General features: G+C 39.7%; 2 protein-coding genes across 2 annotated transcripts in view; both read left to right on the plus strand.

Moving 5' to 3' along the window:
• Positions 1-478: 478 nt before the first annotated feature.
• Positions 479-3,924, plus strand: btg3 (B-cell translocation gene 3). Its single transcript, XM_072375738.1, has 5 exons — positions 479-564; positions 1,341-1,547; positions 1,651-1,788; positions 2,245-2,437; positions 2,598-3,924. The coding sequence occupies exons 2-5, from the start codon at positions 1,375-1,377 to the stop codon at positions 2,799-2,801; spliced, it is 708 nt and encodes a 235-aa protein (XP_072231839.1). The 5' UTR covers positions 479-564; positions 1,341-1,374; the 3' UTR covers positions 2,802-3,924.
• A 928-nt stretch (positions 3,925-4,852) lies between these two features.
• The window catches only part of cxadr (CXADR Ig-like cell adhesion molecule), a 36,357-nt gene continuing 19,671 nt past the window's right edge, over positions 4,853-21,538 (plus strand). Inside the window, exon 1 of the mRNA XM_072375500.1 lies at positions 4,853-5,034. Within this exon, the coding sequence (XP_072231601.1) occupies positions 4,983-5,034 (52 nt within the window). The 5' untranslated portion in view covers positions 4,853-4,982. The remainder of the gene's footprint in view (positions 5,035-21,538) is intronic.

Raw genomic sequence — 21,538 nt, forward strand, 5'->3', positions numbered from 1 at the left:
GTAAGCGTCACGAAAATATTATGACATATCTGATATTCTGTTAAAGTCGTGTACCAGAATGGTGATAATGTGATTAAATCTAATGCTAGTTTTACTAAAATGCAGCATCGGGCCGTCATCACAGCATTCACAGGTCTTTATAACACGAAATTCACCTTATGATTTCCATAACAAGCATTCAGATTGAGAAACTATTTTAAAAGATGACTGTCAAATTAAATTTACGAAATGACAACTTTCTTTGTAAATCATGTGGTTTATATAAGTTTGGATTCGCCATTTTAAAGTTTTACGATTAAATTACACCCGGGGATGCAATCGTATGTAAATAAGCATACCTAACAACATGAGTCATAACAATAAGCGGTATGACTCACTCATTGACTGGCATTGCCTTGACCAATGAACGCGCCAGAAATGTTGCCATGGACCAATGAAAATGATGTAGGGGCGGGGTTTATTTCGTAACAGGCGGAGCTAGTAATAGAAGCGCAAACGTTGTTCTGTTGCCAACTTCTAGCCATTCATTTATAGCCCACGCGCTGGGGAACATTTCAAAAAGGAGTAAGCTAAGCTGTGTTTATATATCTTTGTAACATTATTGATTTGTCGATGTTATCGAATATGGCCGGGATCTCAGTGTTTTGACTGTATACTTTAGAAATTTAAAACCGACATTTTTCGGGCATGGTAGCATCATAAGGCTACTAGCCTTATCGTAGCATGTTAACTGTTTGGCTATTGGCTACAGCTTAAATCTTTTCTTTGTTTCGGGGTAATTATGTTCGGATGTTTTTACCAAAGCGTTCGATTTACCATCGAAGCTACTTTAATCCGAATTTAGGCTAAGTTTAAATAGATTTATGGGTGATTCATGTTTTTACTTCCATGCGTTAGCCTCATAAGCTAACTTGAATACAGTAGCACTTGTTATGGAGCGTGAACAAACGGACCTTATGCGTCATTGCCCGCCTTTCTGGGTGAATAATCGCCAGACCGTTAACTGTGATCAACGTATTACCTGAAATAGCTTTAACGTTAAGAAAGTAACCATATCCCACATTATCTCTCGATTATTAACAGCAGGTATTGCCACGTGCACACAGACACTCGAATTAGTCTAAATGGAGCTTAGAGATGTTTTCTTTCAAAAACAGGTCATTCAGAGTTTTTTTTTTAATAAATAAGGAAACTATGACATGTTATAGTTGAAAAATCATTGCAATTATTATTTTTATTCTGGCCCCTAAAATAAATTTGTATGAGATATTTTGAAGTGATATTTTAGAAACCTTTGCCATTCAAGAGCTGCCGTCTGACCAAAGTTGATGTTCTTTCAGAGACTGACTGGACGTAATGATACACCTGTGAAATATGAGGAGGGAGATTGCAGCAGTCGTATTCTTCCTGAAGAGGCTTGTGAGAAAAGGGGAGAAGCTGGATTCGCACAAGATTGAGCTGTTTGTCGAGAGGCTGGCTGTTGCGCTACAGGAGAAGTTTAAGGGGCACTGGTACCCTGAAAACCCCAGCAAGGGACAGGCATACAGGTGCTGCTCTTTATCCTTTGGAGTGCTGACTTACTGCTTTTTAATAAGGATGCTCAAGGAGGCAAATAAGTTGTTAGTAATTTTTGTTCGCTTTTCTTATCAGGTGCATCCGAGTGAACAGATGCTACAGGCAGGATCCAGGGCTCCTTCGGGCCTGCCAGGAAAGTGGGTTACAGTACGGTGACCTGGGACTGCCTCAGGAACTCACGTTGTGGGTGGACCCCGGGGAGGTTTGTTGCAGGTGAGACTTTGTAACCGAATAAAAATAATTAATTGCTTCTTAAAGCATCACCAGGAACGTTTGTGAACCTTTTAAACGATAACTTTCTGAGTTGTTTTAAAATACACTGATGCCTGTGATGCACAAACCTGGAGCGCCCGGGGACTGAGATATGAGCAATTCACAGGTTAAGTTTCCCGCCCTGCACCACACTGATTTGCTTTATGGTCACTTAGAATTTTTCTTGGCTTTTGGTGGCATCTCTGTGGCCTCTTTAGCATGACAACAAAGAAACATACAGGATGGATATTCTTTTTATGACTGCAGTTTTGCATCTCTGTAGAGGGAGCAAAGAGCGAAAAAAGGCCAAAATCCTCTTGTGATACTTTTGATATGTCTGTGCATCTTTTTTATGTTCCATGTTCAGACTGATTTCTTGCTTTTTAACCCTACCCTCCCATCTGTTCCAACTGTCAGGTATGGAGAGCAAAATCCTTGCTTCTCGGTTGCCACTTTCTCTGGTGATGACGAAGACGACAAAGGCGTGGCAAAGAAAGTGACCAGCGCTCTGGAGAGGGTGACGTCGGACTACCACTCAGGTTCTTCTTCTGATGAGGAGAGCACGCGTTCTTCCCCGCTTACCGTCCCCAACAACCACTGGGTTCACCAGGTACCGTGACACAGTTTTCACACAATACAATTTCCCTTTGAGATAAATACAGTACTTTAAATTGAATTAATTGTGATACTCATTTTCATGTTTTGTTTTTTTCATTTTAAAAAGAGCCAAACAACAAAGTTTCAACGTTTACCGTTTCTCTCTTTTTAAGCAAATGAATCCAGCCGCCCCTTTGTGGCACCCCAAAAAGATGGTACCAGGCAAGGGTCTCATCCTCCCACGGCCTCACTACAGCTACAGGCCTCGCAGCAGAGCCCCCCACACTTCAAGGCATAATCTTTGGATCCCCCCCGTCTATAAGGGAAGACCCGTGTTCTGGGACACGAACCAAAATCCGTCTCACTGTTACAGTTAGGCGTTATGGTGCTTATTGTTCACACTGGACATTAAATCCGAAGACCACTTTAAGATGAACGACCAATTTCTTTCTCTTTCTTTCTTTCTTTTTTTTTTTATGTGAATTTTTATAACTTAAATATTCTAAGTCTTTTTTGCACTTTAGACCTTTTTGTTATAGTTTAAATAAATCACTTGTATGAAATTTAGTTATCGAGATTGGAATACTACACGTGTAATGTTGACGTTCTGTGTTTTTTACTACAGGAGACGTTCGTCTACGCCTAATCTAATGTCCGATGTGATGGAACGTTTTATTTATTCGGTGTAGGACTGTCGGATGTGTAGACTTGTTGTCGAGAAAAAACATTTCCAAGCACTGCGATGCTTTGTTTAACCTTTGGATGTCCCCTCTTAGTATTGTGGTTGACCTGAATTTATTACTTACTTTTGTTCTTAGTTTCTAGTGGGGGGTTATTTTACTATTTGATGTAGTTTATAGCTGCCGTCAAATGAAATGAAAATTAGAAAATTGACTCTTAACTCAGGTTGACTGTTTTTTTGACAAAATCTGTAACTAATTAAATTATTTAACATATGCATTGTTGAGGTTATGCTTAAATTAGAATAATTTCCTTTTCCTTTTTCCCTTAATGTGCTGCTAGGATGTTAATCATACATTTCCTTTGTTTTTAGTCGGCTGACAAGTGTTTTGTTAGTATTTGGTGAGCAGACTCTTTACAGAGTGTCTGCGGCACACATTCCTCAAGACAAATCGACGATCATGGCATTCTCTGCAGATTTTGTGAAGTGAATCAGTATTAAGCTCCAAGACGAGAGACGCCTGTTGGCCCGCATGGTTAGAAAAGAAAGGGCTTCGTTCGGGTGCAAAAAATCTGGAAATTTGTGAATTTTAACGAGATGTTTTAAAGGTGACTTAATGACTTTTAGACACAGTACTTAAAACTAACTGCATCGGTTTTGTAAGAAAATGCTGATTTAGTATATATATATTTTTTTCTAGATGAAGCAATACAGACACAGTACAGTAAAGAAGCAGCAGGTATTCTGTCCCATTTCCGGTTTTCTCTGTGTTGTTCAGTGTATTTTAATTTTAAGAATATAAAGGGAACTTGCACCAACTTGTCTGGTTTTCACTTCATTGTGTTACTCATGCTGTGTGTTAGAGGGTTCAAGATGACGGCATGCAGAACATTCACTATTTGTTTTGTTTTTAAACAGTGAAGAGGTTATGTCAGCTCAAGATTTGTGTATATTTTATACAAACAAAGGCCCATGGAGGTGATGGACCGCCTTCATCTAAGACTTTGTCTTGTACCTTCACATTTTCAATTAATCAAAAGTAAAATTGGACATTCAAACATAAGTGACACGTCACTCTTAAGACAGACTTTGTCATTCACAATGTACAACTGAGTGAGATTGTTCATATGATTATTAAGTGAAAAGATCACACATATGTACTAATTAACTATGCAAATGATCACTGATTCACCATGAAAATGTTTTAAAAAATGCTTCACTTTTAACCAAAGCGATCTGTTTTGTCATGGCCTTGTTTTACTGTCAGTGTTTTAATATCCTTTTGGGCTTCGTGACAGCAGCAACTGAAAACATTCTGCTAATTTATGAAGTATGGCAGGGATGTCCAAAGTCAAACAGGTGTGTTGAAGCAGGGAAACATCTAAAACCTGCAGGACAGCGGCCCTCGAGAACCGACTTTGGACGTCCCTGAAATATGGAATCATCATCCCCATTAAGCTTTCTCAAAGTAACCTTTGGTAGGTAGCTACATTTGTGCCACAACTAAATCAAATTGGTCTTGAGATAGTATGGATCTCAGGGAAAGTGTTAAATGAAAACACCCACGGGTATCGTGGCGGTGGTTATATTATCAATGTATTTTTGCCTGGTCAACAGTGATGAAGTTCCTTGTTGCTGCCGGCAGAGGGCGTCACCATATTTAGAATCTAATGTCCAACCGTTTGGTCACGTGACACCATACTGCGCGCTCCGGCTGTGCACCTGCACCGAGAGTCTCGGAGGAGGAGAAGGAGGAGTAGAGTTTGGATGCTTTGGTTGGGTTGAGCTGAGCTGAGCTACCGCTTTTCACTCGAATTCAGCACAAGTTCCTCGACCAAGTTTCTCTTAAGAAGTGTTGGACTAGCTAAAAACAGAAATGGAGCTTTCGACAGCCCGGTTTTGCTTCACACTGTTGGGCCTTTTAGCAGGTAAGTTTTCCAACACCAGGCGACGCGGAGCCAGTTTGATACAATGATTTTTCTGTTTTTCGTTCAGTAAAACGGAAGCGAGCAGTCCCACAGAATGGTCAGTTATGTAGACGGGGTGTGTTACCGCTCTTGTTGAGTTTAAAACACGCTTAACTTTAGGTCGTGCTTTTATTAATCCAAGTTAATGATCGATAAATGGCGTCGGCGGTTAACATTCCCATATTTTAAAGCACTTTCGTGAAACTCCGACCCAGGGTCCGTTTAGTTTCTGAGCCCACCAGAACAAAGCTACCAAAACGGGTACAAATCGAAATAGTAAAACTCTTATAAAGTTCTGTTTATCTGTAAGAAGAGTTTGTTTCTGTCTTTCTAGCCTAATATTTGTTTGCTGTATCATAAAAAAAAGAGAATCAAATTTTTATTTATCTGACTTGATTTATTTGAGCTTGCTTACGCAATATATTAAAATAATATATATTTATATACATCTCAATAACCCCTATAGAATAACAGTTGGTTGACTCTTCTCATTTTGCTTCCCATGTGGTCGTTTTTGAAGGAGTTTTAATAATCGGGTTGGATGTTAAAATATGTTGATTTATGATTTAGGTGTCGACAGAATTGGGAAGGCAGATTAATTTCAGGGAGGATTCAATGCCAGAGATCTCTTCCTCCGTGTGATTTCTTTTGGTTTATCGTGTGGTGGTTAACACAATAGCTTTATCCGCTTTTAAACCTGTGGCTGAAGGACTTCAAAGTGCTGGATTGTTTTATTTTTTTCTGGTCTGCCATCTGCCCACAGTTTGAACCCCCCCACACCCACCTTTCATCCCTTCCCCTGTCGGAAATCCTCTCTATCACATCCATTTAAATACATACATGCATGCTTGTGTTGACGGATCTTTTGATGCAGATTTACACGATTCAAAGGTAGACTTATTGGTGTGTTAGTTGTTGACACTGTTAATAAAACAGATAAACGTCTGACTAGATTAGTTACAATTTACAGTCGAACGATTTAACTGAAATTCAGATGATTTATCATTTGGCTATGAATCCCTAAGAGCCAAACCACATATTTTAATCTAATTTGGACACATATCTTTGAGACTTTTAACTTGGGGGAAGTAATATTACACAACAAAATACTTTCACAAAGCTACATGTGATTATTAGAGATGTATTTTTCTAAATGCACAGTTGGAATGATTTAACCACTGGCGTCTCTCTTGTGTGCTGGAATTTACACTGAAACTACAAGCTTGCTCCTCCTACTTTGGGTAATGGTGTGAAACTTCAGCTCTGGGGTTGTCTTCTGGCCTCGCTCAGTGGTAGTTGTTGAAATATTTTCTCTGCAATGGGTGGAAGCCACAGATCCACGGTCAGGGCAGTGACATTCCTCTCTTCTGATTAGTTTGAGGTTTAATGCGTTGATTAAATGCTTAGTTTAGGATCTCGGAGCACATCTCTCCATGTCAAACTCTTGTGTTATTGTGTGCAATATAAGTCTGACATAGTGTGTTGTTTATTGTCTTTTGTCTCGTGATTCACATTGTTGCGTACACTAGTCTGGGCTCATTATCATTTAAATGGCACCGTGGTCTCATTATTTGAGCGCTGTTCCACTTCACCAGACACGAACAGTAACTGCCAGACTCATAGCAGTCTTTTAACTTGGCTTAGAAAAATACATGGTGCTATACAAACCTTTCTTTAATGGCAACATAACAAGTCGGGTATTTCTACTCCAAATTCTATGCTCTATTTGTCCTGTTTGTATGAGGTACTTAATTCATATACAACCGTGACAAAAGAAGGACGTTAATAATAGGGAGAGTAAGGTAATATATGTGTTTTTGTTCGACAAAACATCAAACTAAAATAGTTCTATATATTTAGGCTACATGTCATATTTGCATATAAATACCAGTTGCAAAGTAAATGTTTTTTACATTGAAAATAATTAAAAATCGCGTACTTAACATTGGAGAAAGATTGAATATTTTCCAGAGATGTGAAATAAAGGAACATCTTCTCCGCTTGTGATGTAATATTCTTGTTCGTGGCCTGTTGGTTAATTTTTTTCACCTTTTTAACAGATCCACCATATTGTTGTTTTTTTTATGATATATAAAATGCTGCCAACATCTCTGAAATTCCTTACACTGGTTTCTTGAGCAACAGTGTGTTTTTAAGGAGGAGAGAGTATATGAGGCTGTCTGGAGATGATGAGCTTTCAGATCTTTGTCTTCTCTTGCAGCAGGCACTGCTGCTACTTGCACGACAACCGATCACACGAACAGAAATTGTTACCCTGGTAATGAAAAAATGGAGGAGAAGCCACTCTGGTCACATTTATCTATACCAAGTTGTATTTGTGTGTTGTGTCCAGAAATATGTTAATATTAGTAAATGCAGGAGCAGTACGTTTATGTGACATTAAGGAAAAAACAATTATTATTTAGGTCTAACCAAAACTGAACTTTTAAAATGAATGTTATCATGTTAGCATGACTGAAATCGTACCAAAATCGAGTGCTCAAACCCGTATTTACCCACTCGAATAAGAATATTGGGGACTGAATCATGCCTGCATGTCTACGTTTAGCTAGCCTCAAATGGGCCTGGGCACCCTGCACATGCAGTAACAATTAAGTGTATATTAAAACAGTCGTATTCACAAGGGAACGGCTCTCAGTCACATTTGTTTCTGTTTCTTTTTGTGAAGAACTGAAAATCAGCATGTTAAACCCACGTCTAAACTTGTGATTTCTCACGGTTCCAGTAACTCAAACGCATCGTCTGTGCAGTGAGTTCGGCTACAATATGTGTGCAGGGATCTCCCACAGAGAAAGTTTGAACTCACTTAATGTATCGTGTGTTATTTTTCACACAGTCCACAGCTTGATTTATTACCCAAACTCCATTCCTGTATATATAAAATGTTAGAGCCTCGGCTGTTCGATTAAATGGCCCAATCGAGCTGAAACTTTAACTTAAATCAGCTGTGCATGTGACAGCACTGAGGGTGTGAGCTGCTAGCTGGTTGTGAGCTACTTTTCTGACTGGAAAGAAATAAATCATGAGCCTTAAACCCTAATTTGTTTCTTTAGATATGTCATCCAAAAGATTACCCAAAAACACTGTGTTTACAGTGGTTAGCCCAGTCTGGTATGCCTGGTCACTTTCCCAGTTCTGTTTAGATCAAAGTGAAGTGTTTTTGACTTGGGAGGTGAGCAGCTACAAAACACAGTTGCCTGATAAGCCTAAAACCAAAGGCCCTGGCCAAACACTTGTTGCTTAGTTACTATTTCAAAACAGACGCACACACACAGGGAGTGTGCTTGTGCTTGAGAGGGCTACCCTCCCCCTTGTTTCCTCTGTGTATGATGTGCTCATTTATTGTATTTTGCACAATAGTTATTGTAGATTTATTGAATATCTTGGAAGTTGTAGAGGTTTTATCGCAAACAGCTGTTAGATCTTCTACCAAGCCAACATGGTATGTAAGGTGTCACCTAGAGCTGTTGGGTGGAGGCACAAACAGCTCCACCTGAGCCTTTGTCATTGGCCTCACGCAGACGTTAATGATAGGAGGTCACATTAACTTGTCATGATCCAGCAGTGTAATGCCACGACTTGCCTCCTTTTGGCTGAATCATGTTGCCACCACAGCCTCACCCACAGCCAAGCGCCTCTCTACCTAGAGCAGCTTGTCCTTGAGAGTGAAACAGGGATGTGTAGAATCGGATTACTTCTCGGGACATTGCTCTGTCCTCCACAATCTCACGATGGGGACAACCGCCCATGAATATTCACAGCCTCACACATTAATATTTTAACACGCCAGCCCTGTCAAAGCTCTGTGCCAAGTCCTGTTCACCTATACGGATCCCACCTTTATTTCAACATATTACCTTACCTCTACCCTCTCCTCCACCCTCCATTTCATATCAGAATTACCAAATGAACAAATTACTGCCTTCTAGAGAATCAGTGAAGATGATTGATCGTGGTTCTTGCTTCAGAGTCTGGTTAATGGTTGTGCAGCCACTTTGTATTCAGAGCTCATTCTTTTTTCATAGGTAGGGAGTAAAACTGCGTTCTAGGGCTGCTGCCAAAGCATTTTTGTGGGAAGATATATTGGCAAGATTCTGCTTTAACCCCATGGTCATAAAGTCAATGTTACATTTGACAGATGCCTCAGGTTGGTGTGTCTCATCTGTCAAACTCTTGTAACATGTTGGCTACAGTATTGACCTTACTGAAACCATTGGGCTCTTCAGTTGAATGCAAATTAAATTGGGAGAGAAATTATGGGCTGATAATTTTTTAAATGGGAAAATTAAGACCTGATGCAGCATGTGAATGTAATTGCATCCTTGTTTAGATGGTGTCTCGGGTCTTAAAAGGTTGGTGCGAGTCAGCCTGCATCACGTTTCTGTCGGCTAGTTTGTTTTATCTGACTTGCTCTCTGTTCTAAATCTTCAAAAACAACACCATTGTACACCTTAAAAACTATCAGTTCCAAACATATGTATTTTATTGGAGTGGAATAGCAGGAATGTTCTGTGAGTTGACGTGAAGTCTTCATTGACTGCTTTTCAGGAACAATTTCAGACCTGTTTCGCCATCTGCCCGAGAGAATTGAGGAATATGTGAGAGCAGCTTTATTCTGAATTTGGCTATATTCTGTATATGTGCGCACAGGAAGTAGGAGATAAGCACATTATGTACATACATATAGCACAAATGCTACCATTGTTTAGCATTTGTTTTGAAGTTAATGTTTACCATTAACTTCAGTTTTTACTCTACATTAGCTCAACATTAAGTTAATTTCCCCTTTTGTTTATTTCTCTAAGTTTATTTTTACATTTTATTGCCATTTTATTTTGTATTTTTAATCAGATCATCATACAGTTTTTTTATTTATTTTTTTTTTTTTTAGTTGTAGATGTTTTTGTTTATCTATTATTTGGTTAGTGTATTTCCTCCCATCTTTTTTCACCATAAACCCATTTATTGCCATGTTTTCTGTCTCCATTTTTACACTCCTGGCTTTCGGAGGTCGACCGAAAATGGGGAGGAATAGTGGCTAGCTTAGCTCTGTATTCTGTAAAGAGCAAATATACTTTGGGCTGATCAGTTAAGTCACTGACTTTGGCCAAATTGTCACCACCATGGTTTTTTTTTTTTTTTTAGACAAATTATCTATAATTAGCTAAATCACAGTTAGTTTATTTAGACCATTAGTCAGAAATCAGTCAGTCCTAATAATCTCAGTTCATGCCTGTACAGCTAAAGAAAAGGCAGCGCTAAGGTTATATATTTAAATGAAATTAAAGAGTGAAATTTGAAAACTCTCCAAAGTGTCAAAAATGGATAGAAATAATGCATTTATATTTGTTTGCATCATTTAGAGAAAGGTTGCTGCTTCCAGTCGACATTCTTGTCTACCACTGTTTTTCATAAGTTAACACGATGTGTGGCGGACAATATGTTTTTGCTGAATGAGGTTAAACTATATTTTTCTCATTGGTTTTGTGATGTGTAATGAACACTACCACCTGTGGAGATTGTTTAACATCTAAACACTTCTGTTTTTCATTATTACCACCAACAGAGATTTAATAGGCTGATAATGGAGACGCAACGCACAGATGACAAGAGGTTTCGCACAGTGGCAGAAATGGTGTAAAATATGAGCTGAAAAGAGATTGTCGTAAAAGATAGGGAACAAGAATAACAGAGGGACTGTATATCAGTTAAAACAAGGTCACAGCGGTGCTGATTTTTCTCGCTCTCTTGAGCCCATCGGTCATCATCACTGTTTCGCTCTGTGAGGGCGATAAACACCCCCGAGCACATTCATCACTTAGCCGCCTTACGCCCGACTCTGAAGTGCCCACAAAGCCCTCCATCCTAATGAGGAATAAGAGGCTCCATTACAAATAAGCTGTTCTCTGTGATAAGTTTTCACATCCGTTATATCTCAAACGAGCATTACCATAACGTGCTTTTTCTATCATTAAAAACCAAATAAATTACATCAGAAGATGCTATTGAGATTGTTTTGACCAATAAAACAACCAAAACCGTATATGCGTATTACAACCAATTTGTCAAATTATTTAGCATTTAGCTTTCCTTTTTTTCCTCTTGCTATTGAACATGTATTGGATGTTTGTGAAGACTGCAGCTGCGTTTATAATTGCAGTTTGATGCTGTGATAGTTTCAGCTGGTGATTACGAAACCCTTTTAACAATGAAAGCCGTGTGCATAAGCAGTGACTGCTGATCGAGGCGTTAGATATCAGACTTAAGATAGAATGAGATGGTGATGTAACTGTGGGAGAAGGACAACTTTCTCCCTGCATTGAGCTCCAACTCAACAGCAGTGCAAAAGAAAACAGAAGAGGGGGTTGAAACAAAACAAAAGTGGTGTTTGAACAGATGTATACAGTGTTACAAAATGACCTGACTGTACATAGCTCTGTAGCCAGTGGAAACTCTTTACCTACACGCTGCAAAAGCACCTGGTTGGTTTGTTTAGATATATGCTAACATCTTAAACCACCCATCAGTTCTTTATATGTTCTTTCCAAGGAGCCATGTGGGTTTTAGCAATAGTTCTCCAGACTTTCTGAAGACTTTTCAAAGTTTTCCTTGGAGACTGGCTTCTTTTCACTAATTTTCAGTCAAGTCCTTGTACTCTTTCCATTTTTAGAGGATATTTTTGTCAAGCTACTTCATACTGATCTATTAAGCATTCAGGGCATAGAGAAGGCACCTAACTCAAGGGATGAATCAGCGTTGTGTCTAAACAACAAACAAAAAAGTTAGCAGAGAGCCACTTTTTCAAGATGATACAGTTTGACAGGCTTTAAATTGCATTTTTGTTCCCACAAGTTGAAGAAACTTAATAAGAGGATGACAAAAGAAGAAGTGTCAGGCCTAAAAAACTTACTACAGCAGATGAGCGGTATCTGAAAGTGATGTCTTTAAGAAAGAGGGGAAAATATAGCAAAGACCTGACACAGAACCTGAGATCTGGACATTCAGTTGATCCATCTACTGTTGGCCAAAGCCTCATCAGAAATGGTCTCAATGGAAGGGCGGCTGTCAATAAGCTATTCTTAAGGAAGGGAAACTGTCAAGCTTGCTAGAATATTACAAACTTTACTAATATATACATGCACATAAACACTGAACTAGACGCCTCAGTGTAAAGATACAGTGTGATATGCACGTCCTCAGGGTGCTGATGTGCTGCTCGCTCCCTGCACACCTGCTCTCCAGGTGTTATGTCGGCTCTTAACATGCTTGAGCCTCTGAGAGATTATTTGTTGTGTAGTGTTATTGTGTCGGGCACAACGTGGCTTTATCACGTACAACAGACTTTAAAATGTATCACAACAATACACTTTTGGCCTGTAGGTTTGGCTTCCAGTCGATGCATCTTTATACATTTTATTGTGTCAGACCTGAGTTCTGAGAGTGGTTTTATTTTGTCCTCCAGCAGTATAAACAGAAGGTGAGGGGAAATTTGGTGAATAGGGGGTTGAGGTAGAGCAGCTGTTGAAGGAGCCATTTATTGTCCCTTATCTCATTGAAAAACATAGCGTATAGTTGACTGCAGGTATTGTGAAAAAGACAAATGAGTGTTGTAAGTGTCATTCTTGATTTGCTCCGTTGATTTTTCTCCTTGTGTTGCTTCTATTCAAATTAGTCTTTGTGTGTCAGTTGAATGTTTGATGTTAACTTCTATAGATATGTTAATGCCTTGTGTTTCTGTAAAAAGGGATTTGTTATGGAAAAGGTGCCTGTTTCCATGTACATAATCCTGCTATGAACCATTTTTAAAGAGCTACGATTGCCGTATTATGATTTTTAGAATTAAATTCAATCTTTTGTGTGGTGAAATTTTATGGTGTGGAGTGAGTCTAGTTAGAAGGTTAAAATGAGAATGGATCCCGGAAAATCCTATTTATTGTGACATTTTTACCCTTCATAAGCAAAACTGTTGCTAAACTGAAGCCAGAGCCTGCGTTGAGAAGCCTCAGAATCTGCGAAAAAGTATCAACTTTAGGGTTTTATATGCCTCGTTGACTTTGTTCCGGTATCTGTTATCTGTCTGCGCTGTCATGCAAGATTTATACTTTTACTGAACACATTTTTGATAAATCACACTAGAGTTGTGTTTGGAGGTGAAGGAAGCAATAAAGGAAAAACCTTGAGGGAGTTACATGCTGTAGATAGTATTGCATTAGTTTAAACTGATTTAACTATTACAGCATCATGGTGAGAATGATGAAAATAACACCCCTGGAGAGAGATATTTAAATTAGTGTATTATAAAATACAATGATAATAACCTCAGCCATATTTAACCTCACCTAAAATCGTCAATATCAGAGATTACTGTCGTGTTGTCATTTTCAAATTACTCAGACAATGAAAGGGTTTGTTGGGTGTTTATTTCATGTTAAGGAAAGTTGGAAATCTAGGATTGACTTGCATATTTCTGTAGAGATAAAAAGTTTTTTTTCTTTTCAAACCACTAAATGTGCTCCATAAAATGAGTTATTGGCATCCTTCCTATAAACAGACAGTATTTGAATAAAATATAAATAGTGTCTTCTTGCCTTTCGGGCTTTCTAAACATAAATGGGACTTGGCTCGTATGGTGTGCCGCATCCGTCAACTGAGGTAACGCAGCCTCGCTGAGTTTCCGTTTCAACTTTTGTTGAAAGTGCGAAATTCAAACTAATAACCAGCTTTTAAATTACATTTATAGGCCAAGTAAAAACAGACTTATGGTCATTATTTATGCGTTTTTTCTGAATATTGTCATTTGGTGCAGGGAAAAATGGTGAAAACTATGGTTTTCACAGTAAAAATGTGTAGGTCTAATGTGTTTATACAGTATGTTGAAATAAAAAAAAAAGTAACTGTAAAATCACACACGTGTGTGAGGTTGTGCTGAAAAAATTATACCAAACAAGGCAAGGTAAACAGTTTTTAAGGTGAAATATAAAGGTAAAATCAGTTATACCTCAGACCCCAGAGAGTTGAAGACTTTAAGTTGAGCTGTCTCTCAGGAGGAAAACAAACTGACATTTCTGTCCGTTTCAGCCTGCTGTTTTCAGTATTCCACTATGTTATGCAGCCATCATCACAATTATCTCCAATCATTGCAATTGCGCACTTTAATTGTGACAGGCCTGAATAATGTCTATAAATTGTGACTAAATGGTCTAGTTTGGAGCATTGCTGTATATCTATGACCTCCATTTGTCCATAATGGTTTTCAAGTAGGTGTTCAAACAGTGTGAATGTTGGCCACCACCCTTGTCCTCTATTAGTATTCTCCTCCGCTGACATTTTTGCTCCTGGATCTCTGTTGGATGTGTAGGTATGATGACCAGCACAGCTGCCACTGTGGCGTATAGAGCAGGCTCAGAGCCCAAACTACACCAAGGTCAGCAAGCCACAACAGACATTTAATTACTCTAGTGCATCTCGTCACCATGTGAGGAAATCGGCATCTGGCACCGTTGCCCTCCTGAGAGATGAGATTGAAGTGATTGAGATTGAAGCTCTATGGCAGGCTGGTTTATGGTGGTCAGAATGCACATTACTGCACAACCTTAATGACAAGTGCTGCTGTTTTAATAAGCAGGCACACAGAGGCAGCCACGCTGTAGCTTTTTCTGTTAAGTTCCAGAGGAACCAGCTGTTAAGTATCTTAATGGAGTCCTTGTATAATTCATGGGCACACACAGAGCTGCGTGGCTGGCTGCCTTTTTCTGGGTGGCTAATAATTAGAAAAAGAGTAAATCCGTCACACAGGCTCCCGCCACAACGGGCTTCTTTCACAAGGTGTAGGGGGGGAGCATTGTCTTTATTTTTAGAACAGAACATCTACCTGAGGAGAGTTTAAAATTACTACCTCAGTGCTTGAATTGTAGATGAATGACCTGCAGGCGTTTAAAAAGATCCCTTCACTGTCTGCATTGTCACCTGAAGTAATACCACTTTCACACAGCAGATGTTATAATACAGTTGCAGTGATATTCAACGTCAATTAGTCCCTTTCCACATTCGGATTGTAATTAGATTATAATTTAATCTTCGTTGTTGCCATTTATGCTTGATGGAGGTCCAGTAAACTGCAGCAAGCCACATGGGCCTCAGTGTTGATAGGTGGTAAAGGTTGATGTTGCATGTACTTGAGGAATGAAAATGGTGGACACACATTGCCGGAAACCCTCTCTTTATTATTGTTGTACTTTTATTTACAAACCACATTACAGCAGGTTAAAAGTCATTGTGCTGTGTCTCAGACACTTCACTGAGATTATCTACTTGTCAGCTTGATCCAACGTGTCCTATAAGTAGTGTTTGGCTGACTGTCTAGACTACTCTGGGGTCAGACCTTTTTAGATGTCATTAGAGCCATCAGGGAGTTGGCTTGTACACCAGGTTTCAGGCAAAAGCACTTTACTACAGGCACTACATGCTTAACAGCCATGTGACCTTACACAATCGACACTGTCTACACTTTTTACTACGTATGCTGGATTACCTGGATAACCCTAACCCGAACCCCTTTTGAATTTCCCCCACTTGGGGATGAATAAAGTTCTATTAATCAGCAAATTCTTTGTCCTAACAGAACATTTCCAGTACCTTTCTAAGGAAAATAACAGCTGCTTACAGAAAGGAGTATTTTTGATTAAATCACAGCCCAATTTTGAAATTGTTATATTCTTCATTTTAGCTTTAGTAGCCGTGCATTGCTTTTCCATGGAGTTATTGTTCTTTACGTGGTATTTATTGGTCACAGACGACTCTTAATATTCCTATATGGACTTTACAATGTAAAGGAATTAACAGGAAAACGATGTAGCACATAATCGAGTGCAATTGTTTCACATTAATGTAGTCGTACAGTCTTTTTTTTTTTTTTGGTTTTATGTTTCTGGTGATACAAATCTGACATTACAGGTGCCACTTTCAATTAAAAGCGCTCAGTTTTAATGTGGAGCATCCACAAAGAGCATGATGCTCATCTCAAATTGTCATCAATAATGTGTACGAGAGACTAGGCTTCTGTTTGCTTTTACGTCCGCTTGAGTTTTGTAAGCGTGGCCGTGGATCGCGAACGCCAGCGGTGACCTGTTGACCCGACGAGAAACACTGGGCAGGAACGTGAATGAGGTCACGGTTTGCAGGTCCAATTGAGTCTCTCAGTATACTCAACTGTTCCTGTTGGGCCTCGCTTAGAACAGACACACAGGCTGTTCCTTTTTGTTGCATTTTGGACAAGGTAAGTGTTCACTTGGCTCGCTGTAGACTTAAATGCTTTTCTTGCTGTTACCATGGTAACACAGCCTTTACCCAGATCAGCTGTTTGTTTGTGCTTCCTTTATTAACCAGAGAATACTACAGCATCACGCAAATGTTGTGAATTATGCCACATTTGACAAAAACGTCATAAAAAATCATTTTAATTTGTAAGCGTTTTCAACAACAAATCATGAGATATGTGTGGGTAGCAGTTCATAATCTAGGGGGATCTGCGTCTCTAGTGTTAGCTTTTGCCACCACTGCTCTTTGACTTGGAGTCAGTTTCATCCTCTGAAGTTTGACATTCATTGGGAGTAACATATATGTTGACACAAAGGGTTTTTAATGTTCTCTAAAGGGAGTTTCTGTCCAGTTTGCACCAATCAGATCTTAATTATGATTAGATACACTAATCATTCTTGCTTGAATCTAATTGAAAGGATCTGATAAGCGTTTCGGGGTTGAATTAGCTTCTTTTTTTTTTTTTTGCTGCAGGACACAGCATAACTGCTAGAATGTTGGATGCCCTCATAGCTGAGCTCTCCGTCTTAAATGGGCTTCACTGCATTTATCTCTAGTGTCCAGATTCTCTGCTTTTCTTCCAGTGTGACTTGCCTCATCTCATGCACAATTAAAGAACACAACATGCAGATTAAACGCCAGCATACTGTGTTATGAGCAGAAATGTGGTGCTGCTTTTTTTTGTGTGTAAAACATAGCTGAAGCCGGTGCAGCAAAGTTATTTTTAACATTTGCATTTGTGTCTTGTCTGTTGTCGTTGTAAGTCGACAAGGCTGGTCGTTTTGAACTCTCTCCTCGTGTTGAGGCTGAGAGTGCGAGCTGGAGGCATGAATAAACCCAGCGGTTTTAGTTAAGCTGTAACAACAACTGACAGTTTTCGCCTACAGCGTCCTACAAGACTCTCCACTCAGGTGCATTTACTACACCTGGCTCCAAGAACCTCTGAGTGAATCAGAAACTCCAGCCATGAATTATCTGCCTTGTTTCTCTGCCTGTGCAGAGTAAAAAGAGAAAAGGAAAAAGGGATTATCCATCTGGTTATCTTTTAACAGCAGCCTTATCTTGATGTCCTGCTGTAGTGTCTCCACCACACAGAGGACAGGAAGGCACTGTCTTTGTTGTTACACCTCCACAAAGACCCCATTCTGCCTGCTGTGATCGCTTTGGACAGGATGAGCAGGGTTTAGAGCGAATGGATGTTTTTAAATGCATTTGAAAAGGAATTGATGTTTCAGCGGTTATTACAAAGTACTTTGTCAACATGCCACTTTTGCTCGAGTCCTCAGGCAGGTTTCACCAGCAATCAAATATATTCTTTCAATGAAATGCGCTACATTGGCCCTGCTGCGTATTGATGGCACGCTGTTGGAATAAAATGAATATAGGGCTCTGTATTTTTGACCAATGTTCAGAGCTTCTACAATCATGCAATGTCCTTCAGGCATGGGGCCTAATTTTAGACACGAACCCAGAGGAAATTCATGAGCAAAGCCGACTCATTGACTGCCTCCTGGCCAATACAGCTGATAGCCATACGTGCCTCTGCACTACATGGAAAATAGGTTACTATGTAAATATAGCATAGGCAGAGGTAAAGTGTTAAGGGTCTTTGCTATTCTACAGAAAGCTGAAGAAACCCAGTTATTCATATCACACTGTTTAATGATGTAAAATACCTGCTGAAATTACTTTTACTTTATTATTTATCTTTTGAAAAGTTGAAAAATGTTATGGTTGGACAGGTCTTATTGAAAGTAATTCATTACCAATCATGCTCAGGTCCATGTGAAGGGACAAAGGAGGAAACCAGGAATTCAGCTGGAGCCGTTTGTGTTTAGATTCTTGATATCTTATACTTGCCACTTAACTGTCTGCAATTTGTACTGACTCCTTAATCCTTTTAGTGGTCTGGCAGTGGTCCATAAGAGTCTTTAGGTCTTCGTAGGTGTTTTCCTAAAATACACTTTGTGTGTGGCTGCGTTTACCGCAGCATCTTTAAAGTGAAATAAAAACAAGACCTCAGATGACTGGGCCAACAGGGTAGAGTTGTTGGCGTCGGTGATTTGTTCCAGTTGGTATGAGGAAGTAGTTTGTTATCGCATGTGAGACTAAACTCTGTTCATTCTCACGATTCCTGGTGAACATTTCTTATTTAAACATCCAACACTCCTCTGACTGGGGAGATGAATTTGCTGATCTCTGGAAATTCCACTGTTGTGAAAGTTCTGTGGAATCTTCAGGTTTTAGTAGACTTACATCTGTGTTTCAAAGGAAAATATCCACACTGATTTAAGCAAACTTCTTCAGTGTTCACCTTACCACCATAAGCACAGTCACAAGGAACTCTTTTGCCTCTTTAAACTCACACGGTTTAGTCTTTTTCTGCCCTTGTGAGTTGTAATATTTCCACTCAGAGTCCATCAACAGTCTGGACGAAGTAGCTGCAATCTGCTGCACTTGTGTCTCAGTGTTTGATCAGAAAAGTTGCCTCCTGATCACAGTTGGCACGGTGCCCTGGGGCCCAAGCAGGGGCCAGGGCGCCGACAGGAGCCTGGGTTGTATCAGACGCTTTATTTGTTTTGGGGGTTGAGGGATAGGATAGGCATTAACATGGCTGCCTCCCCCCTTGTTCATAGAAACTCCTGTGTCAGGAGAGAAAAGCCCCGTGGCTCTACCCCACTGAGACATGTGGTTCTCATTTTTCTGGTTCACAGTAAGCTGCTGAAAGCTTAGATGGCGAATACCTGCATTTATTAGACATTGTTTTCTTTTAACAGCCTTACCCAGTCCTCATTTGTATTTCATTTTACCAAAACATGTGGTAACCGGATCGACAAGTTGTCTTTTTTTTTTTTTTTACTTTGACACATACTCTTGATTAACCATATGCTTATAATTTAAAATCTTTGATGCAAAAATAAAAATGCATTTGGATATTTTATATTTTGCACAAGTGTTTGCTAACTGCTTGCAGACATTTTGGGAAAAAAGTTTTTTCTTCCTTGCACCCTGCTGGCATCGTTGACTGTTGAAAAAAGCTTCTTCTGTGTGACATCTTTATCTACATTCAGGCATTTTTAGAAACATGGTATCTATTGGGTCTATTAAACTCCTCATATTTCGTGTCAGTTCTTTTGTTTTATTTTCCTCCCTGCATGACTCTTATGGCAAGAATGCTATTGTTTCCCCCGAGGATGTTATCAGAAGTTATCTGTTTGCCGCTTCTTGCACTGGCGTCTTGCCCATCAGCTTTATGGCAGAGGCAGCCCCCACATTGTCATCAGCTCACCATGTCCCTGGGCTTCAACAAATCCTGAAGGACAGAGGCCTTTTTTTATGTGTGCATGCATGCGCGTCTTTTCGCAGGTCTCTGAGATACTACAGATGCTGGGCATTGTTATCATACTCTTCAGGGGGCTTCAGATAAATTTGCTCTGCTCTCCCAGGGGGGAGTTAGAGCTGGTGGGAGGGAGGGATGAGTAATTAAACAAAGTTGCTTTTAGTGTTCTTGAGTGTAGCTTTAGAGCAGTTCATGGTGGGAGAAATATAAGACAAGGAACAGCTCTTAAGAGGCACCGTAGTACTAAAGAATGCTAATTTGATCACTTTTACAATGACTTACAAATTCTACAGTGTCAAATCATCATGATGAAGACTTAAATCATTTATTATTCAATAAATTGGTATGGATTTGTCCTTCCTATACTTCCCCTTTTCACTACTTCAAACCAGTAGTTCCTGCGTTCTCACTATTGCTCAAAGTCTTCACTTTTAACAACAATTTTGTAAGACTCCAACTGAATGAGTGTATCATTGTTTGTTTCTTACAGAAGAACACTAAGGTCATTGATAATCCTACTGCTGCTATCAGTGTTATGTTCATATGCCGATAATTGCTTGTATGCTGTGGCCATTCACAGATGTTTTATCGAATGCGTCACCAACAGGCTTGTCTAAAAGCTGTCAAACACCCGGGCGACCATTTAAAGTGCTCATCATTCATCATTCATTCATCACTTAATGTTCAATTATGTCAAAACAGCCTTTAAGTCATCCTCACTGGGGATTGATGGCAGCTCTGTGTGGCAAGTGGAGCTTTCAGGCTGCATTACAACACAATCAGTATGGTTCAACAATCCCAGCTCTCTGCTACACTAAATAAACCACAACCAAACTCGCTCTCAGGGTACCCACATTTCGTCATATTGAATAGTTCCAGCGGGAGCACTGGGGCGAGCTTTCGGTCTCTTCTTTTAGAACTTAAGAGGGTATCTTCTCCTGTGCCTGAAATAATTGATGTTCCTCAGCGTGGTTACGGGGTTTGGCTTGTTTGTGTATGATTGGGAGATTGTCTTTGCAGAGCTCTGGAATGAGCAAATTAAACGGCAGACTGCAGATTTACTGTAATGAATCATTAATGTCCAGAAGAATGTGACACAGTCTTCACAAGTCCCTGCTGTTTTCCTGGTTTCTCTGGCAACATGAGAGGGTTTTCTTTATGATCTTTATTGAAAATGTTACTCTATTTCCAAGATGTTGGTTTTCAAAAATAATATATGGAAATTCATGCTTGTCGGGCCTTAATTCTTAGATCCATCCTCCGTGCCACACACAAACACAGGCTCCTGTGTTTTTTGGTTTTCAGCTGATTGGCAGAAACACTTTAAACCCTGACAGAAATAGTGAACCACAGCTGTCACTACCGCTGAAGCTTGCATTAACCCAAATGCGTAGGGTAACTGGATTAAGGATATGTAAACCTTAAAGAAGGGTAAACAGGAGTAAGTCCTCTTGCATTGTAATTCACCTCTTTTACCCAGCCAAGCTTTTTTTTTTTGTCACTGTTGTTGCCTTTGAGCCTGAAATAGCTGCTGCCTTTATCTCCCAATGGTAGGACTTGGTGTTCCAGGCTTCAGAAGAAGCTTATGATCTGCTGTGGTTCCTGCCAAGACTCTGAGGGTCTTGAGCTTGGGTCAGGAGAGGTTAACTTGTCAAACTGTCTACTGGTTTCAGGGTTTATTGCCGTCTGCTGAAGTTACTCCCTGTAACACGCAGCTTAGCCTTGCGTCTGTCGGAAAGACCTCTGACCAAACATTTCAGTGTGAACGCTCTCCACGCTTTGAAATCT

The sequence above is a fragment of the Leuresthes tenuis genome, unplaced genomic scaffold, assembly GCF_036924035.1.
Source record: "Leuresthes tenuis unplaced genomic scaffold, fLeuTen1.0.hap1 SCAF_21, whole genome shotgun sequence".
Taxonomy (NCBI): domain Eukaryota; kingdom Metazoa; phylum Chordata; class Actinopteri; order Atheriniformes; family Atherinopsidae; genus Leuresthes; species Leuresthes tenuis.